Here is a 17,247-nt window from a genome sequence, read left to right on the forward strand (position 1 = left end):
ATTCCATTATATTGCTGTATTATTGAGAATTGTATCAGTTTTTCTTCCGCATTTTGTTTAAATGAAAACAGCTTGGAGGCTAAACTAATTTCGCATTTGGTAAAGTCTTTTATATGTACGGTACTAGTTTGATTTTGACCATTAGTGCAGTTCAGTCTGGAAAAATATAAATGACAATCAATTATATTTAAAGCAACATAATTGAGAGAATGTTAACAGATCAAAGCAACACTGAATAAAACCCATTAACTACAAATACTAAAACCCAACCAAATTAAAGTATGCGTCTATCATTTAGAATGTGCATATTATGTAAATTTCACTTAATGTACAAAGCTTTACAGAAAAAGCTAAAATGATTGCTTTCGTTGGGTACAGGAGCACCAGTGTTCCTGCTCACCCTGGACAAGGTGCGTTAAAATTGGTATTCAGTTCCGTTCCGTCACCACAAATGTGACCGCGTGGAACGAAGCCCTATCCACTGTTTTTTTGGTGAATCGGTCTTGTTCCAAACACTTCCACTTTTTAATCTTTAAAAAAGTTTTGTACCGTCTTCATCTTCGACAGTAATCTCCCCCACCACCCCCATATAGTAGGTTCATGCACCTCGTGCTCCGAGTTCAATTGCCAGCTGGAGCTAACGTGTCGAATTATATCTGAACTCATCCTTGGGGCCACTATCACTTCCCCAAACCACACTGATCAGTGTGGCAAAGTAGTCAACCCCCGTGACTGACACGGCATAATTCTACCACAGGCCTTTATATTGAGAACTTTTGTTGAGCATGAAACACATTGCTAGAACTCAGTTCAGCTCCTATTACTGGTAGGAACCTCCTGGTTACACCAGCCTACAGGGGATTATTGTCCGTCCGTCGTGCATCCAAAAATGTGAGGGGTGGGGCTGGGTGAAGAGGGGAGGGTGGGGAGGGGCTGGGTTCGGTGGGGCTGGTCACCCCGTGGTGCCCTTATAAAACTCAACGTTTAACCTACTCACGCCGGCTTGTGCCCGCCCTCACAGTCGGCCATATTTGCAGAATACACCACGCCGCTGTTGACCCTGGCCATTGACCTAGCAACCCAACGTCCCTACCAGCTCCCTCCGCAGGAATGTTTTCAGGATACATGCAACTCGTTATATTATGAAAATACTGTATTTGTCTCTGGAGGACCGACCCATGCCCCCCCCCCAACTCTATACCCTGGCCATACCATTGGTACATGTGTGGTCTGTATTGGTTGCTGGAATAATGAAACCACCCTCATTGCGTAGGAACACCAAAGGTCAGAGGGCACGGTTTTCCCATGGGCCTGCCAGTGTCTGCCACTGGCATGGATATCGCTTATGGTTGGTGGTTTCCTCTGCTGAATGACAAGATGACACCTATTTATAATATACATGCCACAATATTGCTGTGTAAATTTTATATTAAACCACGTTTTACTTTTCAGTTACACATTGTATCTGAACACTTCTGCTTCAATGCATGGGACAATTGATAAAGTGCCACTGTTACAGTATATTTTTCATAATATACATTTATTATATATTTAATGTCGTCTTCGTGTAAAAAGTACAAGTCTTCAATGGCAACAATAACACACGTGTACAAACACTTTAGTGAGACACCGTAACGTGTAAAAACATTGAAAGTATCAACTCGTTCTCCATTAGCAAAAAAATCAAACGAATGAGATAACATAAAAATATACAAGTGACTACACTGCATGAACATAAATATAATATTACTGATTTGTGCCTCCCTGTTCCTACTTTACTTATTGTATTTCTTTTGGAATGTTCGTTGTATTGCCCACAGTAACACAACTTCAGTGGAAAGTGTGCCTTATGTAAAGAAAATAAATTAGTTCCCACAGTAAAACATTTTACTCATGCTTCATTAATTGCATTACATCACTTATTTTCTACGAAATGCTTTCTAAAGTAATTATCGAAACTTGGTAATAAAATGAAAATAAAGTATAATTGTATTTGTGCAGTTCATTGTGTAAAGTTTGACTGTAAAAGTACAATCAAAACCTTTTTTTCAATACTGAATTAAACCTCTTTGAAAAATAATACAGCACTATAGAGGGTATCAAACGTTTTCCTGTCAAATACTTAATGAAGGAGTGCCAACACTGTGTACACCCGTTAATATTTCCAAGATCCGATAACCATTGCATATTGCAATACATTGTATTCACGCATCATGTATACTTTAAACTGAATTTGAATTCTAAGTTCAACAAAAATAGAAACCAATAAAGTACGATGGAGATCGACGAATGTTATCAACCTCAACGGTTTTCTCGAATATATTAATGACCCAGTAGAAATTTTTCTTTCGAGATTAATCTTTATGCCTACAACCGTAAAAAATTATTTGTATATAAAAAAAAATCTAAACTCAACTACAAACCCTGCACTCATTTATATCTCAATCAAAGTGATGCCAAAAATGTTTAAAAGACTCCCAAAATGAAGCACTTCCATGAAAATACAATATGTACAGCATTTTTTTTTTTTACAGAAATATCAATTCTCACGACATTTTAGTACACAGAAAATGCAAGCACAGCATAAAACACTGTGCCTTGTGCACCGCAATGCGATGAGCAACATCTTCCACTGGGCACATGGAGGGCATGCGAAAGGAAGAGGCTCCACGCACAGGCTTCAGAGCAGCTTCTGATGAATTATTTCCCAAACCATTCTTCTTCTGAAGTACGGCATATGTTGCTGGAAAACGAATAACAATATTAAAATATTTGCATTGCAAAGATAACACACTTTGACACGGGCTTAAAATACAAAAAATATTTGCCACGTCTAAGTTAACACATTGGTTCGTTAAGTATGCATCCTCAACCATTTCCTCTCATTATAACCGATACACCATGTGCCAATGCAGTGCCTAAAATATCATTTTAAATACAGGAAATGCAATGAAATGCATTAGCAGGGGTCACGTACAGAAAAATACTTTTAAAAAGACTGGTCAAGAAGAAATGCAAAAGGATTGGGCAAAGAGCCAGTAAAGTCACACGGTAAAAATAATTACATGAGCCATTTGACATTTTTCGAGTAAGAATTGTAAAAAAGCAGGCAATGGTTCATCTGGAGATGCTTACTTGTGTGAAGGTGATGGGCTTTTCCCTGGTAATGTAGTCTGCATATTTACAGGCAAACATGCCACAGTCACTCCCATTCATCTGTTGGGGGATCTCCTGCAAGTTTGATAAAAATGCATTTTAGTTCGCCGCTGTTTTACTCAATAATATATTTTAATTAATACTTGAAGCCAGTGATACAAACAATTTAATTAATACAATACAAAACTTCCCTTGCGAAAGTGAATGCAATCCACTTGTCTTTCATCTTATTTAATACATTTAAACTAGAAGAGTAACAGCACACGTTCACATAAAAGCATTGTTGCGTGTGTTTTGCATTTCGGCAATGTTCGTAAAGGACAAGCAGGTAATTAATAAATTTCGATTTAAAGCTTTCGTGACTGCAGGGGTTCATCTTCTTGGTTCTTTCGGTAAAGTCACGTAGGAGGGAAATAATAAAATAATAAAAATAAAACATTCTAAAATACAATTCTCACGACGTTTCGGCCACAACGCAAGCAGTTATCTGCGTTGTGGCCGAAACGTCGTGAGAATTGTATTTTCTAAAGTTGTATTTTTTATTATTTTATTATTTCCCTTCTACATGACTTTACCGAAAGAACCAAGAGGTATTTAATAATTCACTACAACATTTATTGAGAGCACTGAGCACAACACTTCTCAAATTGACATAAGGAACATAAGTCCATTAATTACAATTCAAAAGTAACTTACATTAGGCTTCATGCTGTATGTTTTCCAGCCTGTGATGTCAAAGGGCTGTCCTTTCTTATCCTTACTCTCTTCCCTGAGGTACTGCCTGCAGGGAAAAAGGTTATTATACTCACACCGTAACTGCCATGTCAAACAGTTGCTTTGCATATATCGTTATTTCAATGGACTTTTAACCTTGCTAAATTAAAGGCGATTAATCAAAAACATATAATGAAGAGCGCCTGAATGGTTAAACCGGACGAGAGTTTGTGGAACGTTACAAAACAGAAGGACAATTATCACTAAATAAGTTTTTAATTTTATCGGAATTCTCAGCACAACTGTACGAGGTAGTTAATTGGCAGTTGTAGGGAATGCTGTAGTTACACAAGTGTAGTTATACAAAAATATATCAATGGTTTTGAGTGTCAACATGTATTCTAGTTTCTCACTCACATCAAGATATTACAGACTTCATTGTTGCTATTGCCCATGGAATCGTAATATGTCAATGTCTTCTTTTTGAAGTTGATCGCCTGAGAGGTAAAAACACACGTTATTAATTACCTGTGCTCCTTATAACCGATAAGTTTACTTGAGGTTCTATTACTTGAGGAAAACAATTTAGCACAATTCTAGATTTGAAGCTTTCGTGACTGCAAGGATTCATACTCATAGTTCTTTCGGTAAAGTCACGTAGGTAAAAAATGAAATTAAAATTCATAAAAATAAAATCACATTTAAAACAATAAAATCACATTTTATTGTTTTATTTTTAATTTCATTTTTTACCTATGTGACTTTACCGAAAGAACTAAGAGTAATTTAGCACAACATAAAATGAGTCACAATTGGCAAAACCCATACGTTTGTTTAGAGATAACGCCACCATATTGGTGGTGTGTGTACACTGGTGCAATTATAAGGCCACCATCGTACTAAATGGAACAAAAGAAATGGTTTATGTTTGAATTTCAGCCACCCCAGGACAAATACCGATACCTACGATGTCCCAGCAAGGCCAATTATATACCTCTTGAGGCCCCGTAACATTATGAAATACGCAGCAAATGCAGCTTGCAGCAGAAATACTGCAGGGGATGACATAAATGACTGGTCGTTCAGGGTTAATTTATTCAGAATCCCATTATGAAAATGTTTAAATGTGGACATGTGGTCAGAGGTTATGGAATTACCACCACATGCTACAGCATCTGAGAATGCATCCCTTTGGCATTAAACGAAATTTCTAAATATTTAATTATAGGTTAGCACATCATCCTCAGATTGAGAAGTTTTCCCTCCCGGTGACTATAGATACTGCCGATTATCTCTAACTGTTCTCGTACAGGTAGTGCGCCTATAACTGATCATATACTCCTCTTCGAGTTGTCTTTATTTGCATATTTACCATACTACCGTCTCCATTCCTTCTTGTAAACCCTGAATAATTCTTCCCCTCATTTCCTTAAAAAAATCCTAACAAAATGTCCATCTCTAAATAATCTCAATATGCATTACAACTTCAGATATCTGCATTTGGACACTTTATAACTGTGGGATAATTTGAACTCAAATAGCATTTAGTTACCAGTGTATAGTGGCACAAACTTGCAATCCAGCACTTTGGTGCCATGGCATTGTGGGACACATAGTTTTACTAAACTCCAAAACTCAATGGCACGAGGGTATGACCAGGTGATGGTAATGCATTAAGATGGGTTCATAGACCTGTCTGTGCAGAGCTTTGAGCATTATCTCTTCACACACATGGGGCCATACTCTTTGGTTCTTTCGGTAAAGTCACGTAGGTAGAAAAAATAATAGACAATCGTCATCGGGTGAGACAACCACAACAAGAAAACTGCTGAAGCACAGGGGTTTTAACACAGTATTCTGGTATCCTCCAAGAGACGAGACTAACTTCAAAGTAACTGGGATAAAAAAAAATCCCGATACAAGACTCCTCCTCTAAAGACTCTTGAACTTTAGTGAGGCGTTTCTAAATTAATAGATGAACATTGTTATTGAAGTGGACGGCACGTACGGCGAGGCACCAGTGCACATCCAGGTGGATAGGCACCAGCGCGAGGTCAAACTGGAAGACGTCCACCCTCTTGGTCCATCGCTTGACCCCCTGGAAGCCGGCGCTCTTCACGCGTGGGTAGAAGAATGTGTTGAAGGCGTGCACCGTGGCCTTGCCCTCACCTTTGCCTCGCTCCATTATGAGGCTCATGTAGAAGTTGATGACCTATACGGGGAAGGGGGGCAGGGTTACAGAGGGAGAAAAGAGCGCAGGATAAAACAGGTTGGTGGCATTTAATTGCTTTGTTTTTTGGAGCTACTCTGTTGAATTGGTTAATTAGTGGGGTATAAGGTTGTGATGGAAAGTGTCTAGAACTAAGAGCCAAGCTGTATGTTGCTCTAGGGAACCCTTGGGCTTGTCAGGAGTGGCCAAGCACAACGAAAAACTAATGCATACCCATGGATTTATGTAATGGTTCCCTACATGTGTTATCTTTGGATCTATTTAATTAGCAGTATGAAAGCTAACGGGTATCGATCGGTCAGGGAAAATACGTTGACATATTTGCAATTGATATTCTTATCTCTTGTTTGTGTCTAAGTTTTGGACAACCCCTCGATTCATTTGGCAATTTTTCAAGAGGCTAAGTCTCAAAGAGCAACACAATTTTATACTAACATTTATTTTATATTGTATATTTTTTTACGAGTTATAATGATTCCCGTTATGAACAGACGAATGGACAGAGCAAATGCATAAAATTCACAAAGTTTGCGATTGGCACTGGGTTGCAACAGAACAAGTCAGGTCCACATGATAGCTTGGGGGATGTTTCTCCCACTAATCTGCGCATACATTCATTTTATTATTAAACATATATGGCTACAAATACGCACACAATAAACAAAAATATAAAATATATACATACACATAAATATATGTATACAAATATACATATTACAAATGCACTAAATTACCAGCTCTAATTCCAACCTCTTTCATCCCACCTCATCATTTAGCCAGTTGAGGTGCTGCAAGGTCTTGATGTCCTTCCGCGTGATGGATAACCGGAAAGCCTCGGACAGCACTTCGTCCGTACTCCCATAGCCAAACGCCCGATCAATCTCCACCTCCATTTCCTGTGAGAAATACAAACTTATCTCCTCACCTTCGCAGCGCTGGGTCCCCTCAACAACTCGAATGCAGCGTTTCCGTAATATGGCAATACTATATATCGGTCGACATAAGATGCAGGATAATTTTGCAATTGCGACTCATGTCATTTTTGTTTCATAAAGCAAAGTTAAGTGAAACTGATAACGTGAAAAATTGTACTGTGGCAACGCGGCTCAATTGAGCATCGGGCCAGGCCAGTGCCTGACCTCGGTGAGCGGAGGAAACTCGACGTCCTCGATTCGCTCCTCCTCCACGTGCTCGGGCTCTGGGATTTCTTCCACCACCGCCGGCACCCGCTCCGCCAGCAGCAGCCGCTCCCGGATCTGCTCGGAGAGGTCCTTCTCCTGCTGGGCCCTCTGTGGCATTCCAGCACGCGCATGACAAAGACGAAAACCTCAAAAACCAACTTTATATCACACTTCCCATTTGTTTTCTTCTTTTTTTCGTTCTACAAAAAAATTCCATTGTCACATGGGGTCATCTGCTGCAATTTTCCTGCTCCATGTGTTTCTATTCTGTACCTATTCTAGTCATATCAACTTTCCTCATATCTAATTCCTCTATATCATTCCATGTCATGTTTGGTCTCTCTTTATCCCGTCTGCCCTATTACCTGCAAATTGAAATAATTATGAATCACATATTGCGATTGTGCCATTAGCGAAGTGTTCATTCAAATCAGTGTGATTCTTCGTGTTAGAGAACAACCCATAGAAGTGGACACCACAGTACTTGAGCACCCTTCAAGTGACCTGAGGTCCATAAAGTAAGAGGCAGTACTTTCCCATCCATGCTGCCACTGACAGTCATATTAATTGCATGATAGTCAAACTGATATTTTAAATTCTCACAGCTGAAATGTATCCTAATTAAATGCAGAAACCAGATTAATGGGATTATTTATTGTGCAGTCATTGGTGATTGGGTTGAGAACATCAACTCGCTACACTTGAAAAGTCAGTTAAACCTCAGCAGAGCCAAGCCCAGCACTTTGACCTCTCAGACAGCATGAAACTTCCTTCATTTTCAATTTAAGTTTACTATTGTTTAGCGTTTAGTTCTAAAGAGTAGGTCACTGCACGTTAGTATCGGGGCAAAAGAGTAAAGACATTCTTTCACAAGGTTAGCTATTCCTTCTTTATCGTTTTCCATAAAAGACCGTTTAAGGACCAACTGCAACAAGGAAAAACAAGGTGCATGATTAATAACTATTTGGCATGTGGCCACATATGCGGCACTAAAGGTATGCTGCCTGCTGCAAGTATTTTATTATATGGTCATATGACTTTAAATCAGTTTAACACATCGGCTTTCACGGCCAATATTATTTATTATACAGGTTTTTTTTGGGTTAGATCATGTAAATATGTGTCGTTAAACCCCCCACTACCCGACACAGCCAATTAGTAAGGTTTGTCACGTAAACAGAACATGGAAATTCCTTCCTAGTACAGCAGACCGGCGTGTTGGAGAGTAGGTCCACAACATTTACAATTCGAGTACTCTAATTGTAAAACTCTACAATGGATTTTAAAACAGGGAAGCAGAACCTCTGTAGGTCTCACCCCTTCCTCTTTAGGCCTCACCGTCTTCCTCTCCCAATGCCCTTACTCCTTAGGCCCCGGCACCTTTCCTTTTTAGGCTCCTCCCCTTCATCTTTAGGCCCCACCTTTTTCTGTCTTGGCCCCACCCCTTTCCCCAGACAGTGTTGGGCTGGTTTGGGTAGTGGTGGGGGTTGTGTAAGGAGGGCAGGGAGTGTGTGCGTGCTCAACTATGTGCGTGTGTATATATATGTTGAACTTATTTCGCACCATACGTAGCCAACCTTGCTAATTGGAGGTGCGGGGGAAGGACAACAACAAACGAGGTAGTAGTGGGTGGGGACAATAGGTGGTAGTGGGGCTGCTTCACTATGACCAAAATCCCTCTTAGAGCAATATACTAATATGTTACTGAATACAGTAACGTATTAGTTTACACTATGACTTAAAGCTTTGGTGACTGCAGGAATTCATATTCTTGGGTCTTTCGGTAAAGTCACGTAGATAGAATAAATAACACAAATAAAATATCATGACGTTTCGTTCGCAACACAAGTAAACGTCATCAGGATGCAGGTTGCTTATTATATTTTTTTCTATCTAAGTAACTTTACCGAAAGACCCAAGAATATTGACACCATGACATACCCTTTCCTCATAAAGTTGTGACTTGATTGTTTCCTCCAAGATGTGTCGGCCTTTATCCTTGGTGATGCCATCGTATTTAGTCTTTCTGCAAAAACAAACGTGCCAGTTCATAACGGATGTTGCAGAACATCACAGTTGTAGTCAAATTCTGTTAAAGTTCAATATTTCATTTGAACCAACTTTATACGTGGAATTCCAAACAATGTTAATGATTGGTATGACACTAACTAATAAAACACACTGTGACCACTATTGTCGTAATTATATATGCAATATAGTTCACAAATGTTTAGCTAATGATACAAAATAAAACTAAATAACTATTATGGATATTTGTAGAAGGTACACTTTTATAGCCTTGGGCAGGACACTAAACAACACAAGTACAACACATGAACTGCCTCTGTAAACTGAAGATCTCACTAATAGTGTTTCCATATGAGGAGAAACTACAAAACAACACTTACATGTTTTTGAGCCACTGTTCAGACTCGGTGAGACTGTTTTGAAGGACGGCTGAAAAGCTGTGCACAATAGAAAAAAATCAAAGGTAAATTCTGGAAAGACAAAACACGCAAATAATCTACTATTGCCATCACCGGTGCCTATAATCGTGACATTATATAAATGTATCTTAATTGCATGATACATTAAGTAATTCAAAGGGACCAATTTTCATTGTCATCAAGTTATAAACTTTGTAGCCAGTAAGATATTTTTTTTAGTATGATCTTTCTTTCTGGGATGCAAAGGAGTGTTCAATATCTCATTGCAGGAAAAAAAACAAGTATAAAAACTTCAACAAGATTAATATGTGCAAAACAATAAAAACAACCTTACAGCTATACATAGCTTTGGTTCTAACAGCATTTCCTAATTTTTACCACAATGTCCAGCTGAACATGGGTCAATTACACCAAATGCACTGCGATTCAGTGATTATAGATGTGCACCCAATGTAAACTAAGGAAATAAAGAGACCAATCAAGACATTGATAACTGATGAATAAGTCAGTGCAGTGCCAACCTTGGTTGCATCGGCTTAGGTGGTAACATCTTCACAAAGATGAGAGAATCCGAGCCTGTAGACCCTGTTTAGAACAAAGCACGACAGTCCTGTGTGATCCACCAACTAAATCGTAAACAGTCCACTACTTTTGTTTAATTACACCAGGGGTGAAGACCCTATCGCCCATGGCCCAAATATATGGCCCACGGCTTGGTTTAATACGGCCCACGGCCACATTACTGTGAAGCGACACGCAAACAAAATGTATACGTCACTACAAGCATCTAAGCCACACGAATTGGATATTAAAAAAAAAATGGCACCACTATGTTTTTAATTTGAAGGCCCTCTTGCAGTGAAAGTCCCATTTGGCCCTCAGTAAGTAAAAGGATCCCCACCCCTGATTTACACCATACGCCCAATAACAATAAAAGCTCACCTGTTGAGTGTGAGGCTGATGACTGTTCCAATCTATGGGCCCCGTGTGGCTCTGGGCTGACTCGGGGTGACTCTTCATCGGCACGCGGGGACGTTGCGGAGGATGCCACAGTGGAATTGGATGAAGAGCAGAGGGCACTGCCACTGCCAAGCGTGCCATTGCTGGGTAGAAAAGGCCGATGCCACGGCAACGACATGGAGGCCCCCCGTCCCATTGAGCTGTACATCTCCACCAGCTGCTGGTACTTCTTGTGCTCCTCGTGTCGGATTATCTGCGATGGGTGGGGGGGGATGTCCATCACACACGATGAGCATTCGTGGGGAGGCACTAACTGCAACCCCAATGTGCGACTTTCCCTTTCATCGCACACATATGAGCATATATAAGTAGCGGTCCGTTTCGTGTCTCCACAAATAAGAATATTTTAGCAAGGGAAACTTGCAGTGATAGACGTGACTGCGGTGTGTTTATGTATAGTCCACCAAAGGAACTTTGAAAGTCCAATTCAGCCCTCATGAAGGAAAGGGCTCCCTCCTCACCCCTGCTGCAGGGTGAAAGGCTAAAGAAGCATTACCTGGTGCGGTGTGGTTGGGTATCGGCGATGCGTGCCCACAGGTAGAAAAGAGCGAGACGTCTGTGTAGAACGCGTGGACTGTGGAATTGGTGAAAACGCCTTGTCATACACAGACTTGAATGGATTCTCTTTGGGTGGTTGCGGTGGCTGGTGCTGCTGCGGCTGCTTCTCTGAACTCTTTGGTTTGTTGTCTGACATCCTGCAGTTTAGGCACAAGTGCAAATGCAGGTGTAGTTTTAAATCACCAACTTTGAAACACGTGAGATATTACAAAAAAAACATTAACGTAGTTGCTCTTACCTGTGGGTGGAGTGATTCGAGTGATTATGCACTAGAGTTTTATTTGACTGGTAAACGTTGCCCTCTGAGGAGTACAACTTATTTATCCGAATGGGGTTCCTGCTCACGACTGGCTTAACGTCACCCCAACAACCTGGAAGAAAAAAAACACAATATCAATAGTCAACAACACCGCCGCTCTTACAAATCCTCATGCCAACAGGATTTATTAGACAGAAAATGTGTTTTTTTCAAAAATGTATCACTTGCCTATGGAGTTGGTCTGCTCTCTTTGAGTTGACACCACTTTGATTTGCAAAGGTGTGGTGGTGTGTCTTGGTGGCTCATGGATTTCTAAAAATATAAAATTTTCATATTGTACTTTATTATCACCTCAAAGGTATACAAATAGCATTGTTGAATTACTAACAATCATACTGTATTTGAAAGAAAACAAGACTGATTCAATGTGCACAGCGATAAAAACTGCCTCAAAATCTGATGGATTATGGTTTCTGATGTTGCTCACTCACCCAAGTCAGCTTTTGTCCTCGCTTGGCCCAGCGGTGGGAAACTGTTTTGTATATGTGATGATGAAATAAAACTCTGAAAGATTAAAGCATTCACAACATGCCAAATATTATAATTAACAATTATATAAAGTCGGTAAATTTTTGTTGTAAAGTAATGCGGTTCATTTTACCGATACAATACATATGCTGAAATAATGCTTAAGAGGTAGATAATGTTTGGTTATCAATTTAAGGATTAAAACAGATGAGAAAGCATGCTGCACAATGCAATGCTTAAATACAAATTGGCAAGCAAGTTAAGAATTAAATAACACCGGTCAACATTTTTCAATTTACAAACTTACAAGTGGAAATTTAGCATTCTGAGTTAAATAAAATAAAATTAACATGTTGTTGTTCTTCAGTGCCTTTTGAAACCACTGACTGATGCCTGACTTATTACATTGGGGGAAAAAATAACATCTAGACGGATATGTGAAGGAGACCTATCGTCTGCTTATAAATCTTGTTTATATTCTCCATCATACTACTAATTATTTAGAGTTTTAATTGGAGACCACGAACTTTGATTTAAACCCAATATCTCCGCAGTTAATTCTCACTGTAGAAACAGTCATCAGTCCTTTGAGTCACTTAACCACATCTATCCCGACTAGAATACGTTGACAGCAGCAGCAGGTAAAAATGTGCCAAGTAGATATATATGACACATCTCATCATTTATTTTACCTTATTCAAAACAGTCTTGCGATCGCTGTTTAAGAAATCCCCTTTCAGCCACCATCCATCTGCAGCGAGGCCCCTCGACGTGGTGCCTCCACCCGTAGCAACCGACGCGAGTGCCGCCCCGTCCTCCCTCGTGCCGGACTGTGCCGCCACGGAACTGCTCCCCGCATCGCTCTCCACTCTCCCAGAGAACGACGCCAACCCGACAGGGCGGCGCGCCATCAGCGCCGACGACTGCAGCTTCAGATAACTGCCGAAGGCTGGGAGACGCGCTGACATCCAGCTCACGGCACCTGACACAAGACGTTTGGCGCTATCCGTCACCGAGGTGCCGGTCAAACGCACTCCCTCGAGGATTTTGTCTGTGAAGGTACAAAGAAAAGATGTTGTTCAGTGCTCAAGTCATACTTACTTTATTTAACGATAACAAGGCAATAGCAGGTTCTTGTGCACACAGGGTAATTTGGCCATGACTTAGGCCGTGAAAATTTTACTTTACACGCATGTACATTACATTATAAGCAAACGTCGGATATTAGCACACATGGCTGTATTTCCCAGGGGTGTGCTTGTATCTAACGTCTGCTGTACTTCTCTGTCTATGATCAAACCAAACGGAATGCACATGATCGTCATATTTCCAGATAAAAGGGTTGGGCCCGCATAACGCTTGACAGCAGCTTGTATGACGACCATGCAATTTTTTTGTCAATAATCATTTGTATTGTGCCCTAACATAGAAAATCATACCAGGGGCTTTAGACAAATGACAAAAAAATAAACACTAGTTATTATCCCACTTGAATAAGAAACGAATGTCGTGTCACTTGTGGATTTAGAAAATGTTTGCTTTGAGTGCGTTTTTGAATGACAGCAACGACTCAGCAAATCTACAATGGCTGGTTCAGGGCAGTCTACCAAAATCTACTGTTGTTATGTACCTCTGTGGCCCCACATACATGCTCCCCACCTTCACAAACACACATTTACGAGCATGAAGTATGGCCAAATAACTACCACGACCTGCACGGCATGCGGAGGCCCTCATCTAGCAGTGCTTTGATAAAAGGGCTGAACATGTGTACACACATTACTTATGGAGCACTCTGAAGCAGATGTACTTACCCTGTGAATGTGAACAATGTCGCACATGCGTATAAAGTTAGCACTGGCAACTGATCCACTAATTTGCTATTCCAGATGGGCACTGGTGCTTGTTTCACTTGTCTTCTTTTGATGGATTAATAATAGCAACAGATTAAAGATGTAATTTTAGATTTGTTATCCAAAGGGGGTGTTTATGAATAAACAACGCAGCAGTTATTGGTTACAGGGTATTGCTGAAAATGCATATGCAATAAGTTCACAGCTTCGTCTGAGTGTACGTGCGACTGTTACATTATACAACAACAAAAAACCTAATTTAATAAACCTGTTATGAAACGTAAAATCACTCAACATATTTGAGCATGAAGCAAATATATTCCAACTCAAATAAAATAATCAGCGTGACGTGCATAGCAGCAGAAATTCAACACTTGCGTCTGAAGATGTTACAACATCGAGTTCCCACCGCTCACTCCGTAGGGTAACACCCAGAGATGTGGACTCGAGTCATGTGACTTGGACTCGAGTCAGACTCGAGTCATGAATTTGATGACTTGCGACTCGACTTGGACTTGCATAACAATGACTTTGTCCCACCTCTGGTAACACCGTTGCCAAAACCTCAAGCAAGCATCCCTGACCTTTCTTAAACCTCCAGGCATCCCATCTGCCCGTATGGAAAGACATTACCTTGTCTGAATATTTTTGCTTTGCCTTGTTGAGACTGCTCGTCCTCTTCACCGTCAATTCTGCAGACGTTCACCAGAACAGTAAATTAAACAAATCGGACTGCTGTGAGCTGTAACCCGCACAAGTCTTCAGATTTGACTGAAATAAAGGCTTTCACCAGATTAATCAACACTGAACTGCCAAACATCTCAATGAGACTTTACATAGTTGATAAAGGATCCAATTACAATACATAGGTTTTCACCGACTGTCGTGAGATGAAAGTTACTTCATTACTACGACTACATCACCGATATTGCGCCCAATCTCAACAAATCTCGGGAAATGAATTGTGCATGGATATTGCTTGCGAAGGTGATCACTCTTCATCATGTGCAATCGGCTGTCACGCTATGCGATAGGCAGCAGAGGGAAATGTATCAAAATATAATCGCACTGAATTTTAATAATAATACACCAACCCACACCGACCAGCGTGATGTATCGTTATACTTTGTGTAATGCTCGACAGGGACTCCAAACTCTAGTATTTAATACCGTTCGTGTAAGTTGGTTAACATGTAAAACATCATTTGTTGCAAGCGATATATGTACCTTGTGAATAGATATTTGCAATTTACCCCTTGCAAACTCCCTCATCTTCCTTCCACCCTGAAGTGACTCACCACCCTGTCTTAAACGACTCCAACTCTCCTGGCTCCGTTGTCTAAACAGACTCCGCAAGTCCCCCTGAACATTCATTTTAAACGACCCTCATACGGTGCAAGGACTAAAGCACATCGGGAATCTTAATGCGTCTCTCACATCGGGGATTGGCAACCATAATGAGCCATTTTTTTCGAATTTTATTGTTTTAAGAGCCTCAATGGACGTGAATACGAGAGAGTCTTGAATAAATATCGTCACGGAGCAGGAGTCCTTAAAGAGCCGCAATTTGCCAACCCCTGCGCTTTACGTGGTAAAATACACGACGAAGTGGCTAAATTAAATGGAATATAAATCTCAATGAACCACGTTGTTTAATAAGAGACAACGGTTAGTGGAGGACAGCGGCTTTATGAACGGCGGTGTCGCTAAATAATTGAGACTTCAAATGAATGCCCCGCCGCTTAAAGCAGTAGCTATATAAAGGATGTACGTTTTAAATCAGTTACAGTTGTAAAAGAGGCATAATAGATTAAATAAAGAGCATGGTTAAGGGACGCATCGATTAAACATAAAATATACGTTTGTTAAACTCTGGATATGGGGCACATTGGTCAAAAAAAGTGGAACGAGACTGATTGGTTAAATAAGAAATATAATTTAGAGCTTTCGTGACTGTTTGTTTTCTCATTCATTCGTACCTGATTATGATTGCTTGTGTTGCAATCGAAACGTCGTATTCTATTATTTAATTTATTGTTTTGTCTACGTGACTTTACTGAAAGAACCAAAGAGTAATTGTAATTTAATCACGGAAAATGTGCTAAAGGGACGAGAAAAACCGGTAAAATTAACGACATACTATTTCAATTAGTTACGTATTGGACACTTGCCAGATTCGTTAAATATATGATGCAATGTTTATGGGACGCGGTGGTTAAATAAAGGACAAAGTGGTTAGATAAGGGAGCCACTCTCTGCTGCCATTCCACTCATTTGAACTTTACGCGCGAAAATGCGAACGCTTCACTGCGTTCACAGAGAGCTGCACCACATCCCGTAAGCCACTCGCCCTCACTCCCTTGCGCGGATGACCGCGGCGATAATGTAAAGGCGTTAAACAACAACGTGGAAAAGTAAAATGTTGCGTTTGACTTTTGTTTAAACGATAACTCAACTCCATTCACTCGGGGGGCTGGCGACCAGCGTCTACCACGTGCGCACACGAAGCGACTCGCCGTGAAGTCATTGTCGTTAATATATTTGTTAAAAGAAAATAAACACAGTTAATAGCGATAATGTTGTTAATTAGACGTCGTTATTATGAGGGAAGAGCGCCGAATGATTAAACGGGAGCCCCTCAGCCGCCCGCCTGTCTCACCTTACGAACGCTCTCTTGCGCGACTTCGCAGTAACGGACTGCTTCTCCGTCATCTCCAAAAAAAAAAGCAAAGTAAAGGTGTAAAAAAAAACACGGGGACCCTCTGCACAAACGCCTAAATGTGTGTTACTAGGAGCAAGGTAAATGTTATAAACAAATCATTTCTTAAAGTTGAGGCCTAACGCTAGACAACAAATATGGCGGGGAAATTCCGCTGAGTGTCGCACGCTCCCATTGGTCAATTTCACTCGGGGTCGCGAGGATGTAACGCGCGATGTGATTGGCTGTCGAGGTGATTTCCGGAAGATCTGCTTGTGTTTTTTTGGTCCCCTTCTGTTTTTAAACTACGGAAGTTTGCTCGACTGGGGCTTCTGGAAGACGGCTGCCGCTTCTGGAAGATAACTTTGGAAGACTCAAACTTTCATCTCCCTTACTATTTGTTTTTTTCCGGAAAGTCACGTAGCTATTCATCTTCTTATTATGTTTTATTTTTATTATTTTATTATTTCCCTTCTACGTGACTTTACCGAAAGAACCAAGAAGATGAATCCCTGCAGTCACGAAAGCTTTAAATCGAAATTTATAATCCCTTGTTCATCATGACGTCCTTTTTACTTCGATGTCTCAACATCGTTACGGAGA

The 17,247-nt window shown here is 40.4% G+C and overlaps 1 protein-coding gene across 2 annotated transcripts; it reads right to left on the bottom strand.

Annotated features, from left to right (window-relative positions):
* Nucleotides 1–1,529: 1,529 nt before the first annotated feature.
* LOC144943449 (sentrin-specific protease 1-like) lies at nucleotides 1,530–16,814 on the bottom strand. 2 transcript variants are annotated; one of them, XM_078870876.1, is made up of 18 exons: nucleotides 16,606–16,814; nucleotides 14,580–14,638; nucleotides 12,786–13,144; nucleotides 12,057–12,129; nucleotides 11,794–11,877; nucleotides 11,545–11,677; nucleotides 11,245–11,443; nucleotides 10,671–10,941; nucleotides 10,250–10,313; nucleotides 9,690–9,746; nucleotides 9,223–9,307; nucleotides 7,240–7,389; nucleotides 6,865–6,996; nucleotides 5,879–6,082; nucleotides 4,288–4,367; nucleotides 3,853–3,937; nucleotides 3,136–3,231; nucleotides 1,530–2,743 (listed from the first exon to the last, which is right to left on the bottom strand). In XM_078870876.1, exons 1-18 carry the CDS (start codon nucleotides 16,656–16,658, stop codon nucleotides 2,681–2,683), a joined length of 2,247 nt encoding a protein of 748 aa, XP_078727002.1. In that variant the 5' UTR covers nucleotides 16,659–16,814; the 3' UTR covers nucleotides 1,530–2,680. The 2 variants fall into 2 exon arrangements, with proteins under 2 accessions (XP_078727002.1, XP_078727003.1); XM_078870877.1 differs by lacking the exon at nucleotides 14,580–14,638.
* Nucleotides 16,815–17,247: the final 433 nt, after the last annotated feature.

Source organism: Lampetra fluviatilis, chromosome 31, assembly GCF_964198595.1.
Source record: "Lampetra fluviatilis chromosome 31, kcLamFluv1.1, whole genome shotgun sequence".
NCBI lineage: Eukaryota > Metazoa > Chordata > Hyperoartia > Petromyzontiformes > Petromyzontidae > Lampetra > Lampetra fluviatilis.

Excerpts from the sequence above, each read along its gene's own strand:
- LOC144943449 (XM_078870876.1), bottom strand. The coding sequence starts at position 16,658 with ATGACGGAGAAGCAGTCCGTTACTGCGAAGTCGCGCAAGAGAGCGTTC. Across the intron at positions 11,444-11,544 it reads TCGAATCACTCCACCCACAG|GATGTCAGACAACAAACCAA; the intron begins GTAAGAGCAACT and ends CCTAAACTGCAG. Across the intron at positions 6,997-7,239 it reads AGTTTCCTCCGCTCACCGAG|GAAATGGAGGTGGAGATTGA; the intron begins GTCAGGCACTGG and ends TATTTCTCACAG.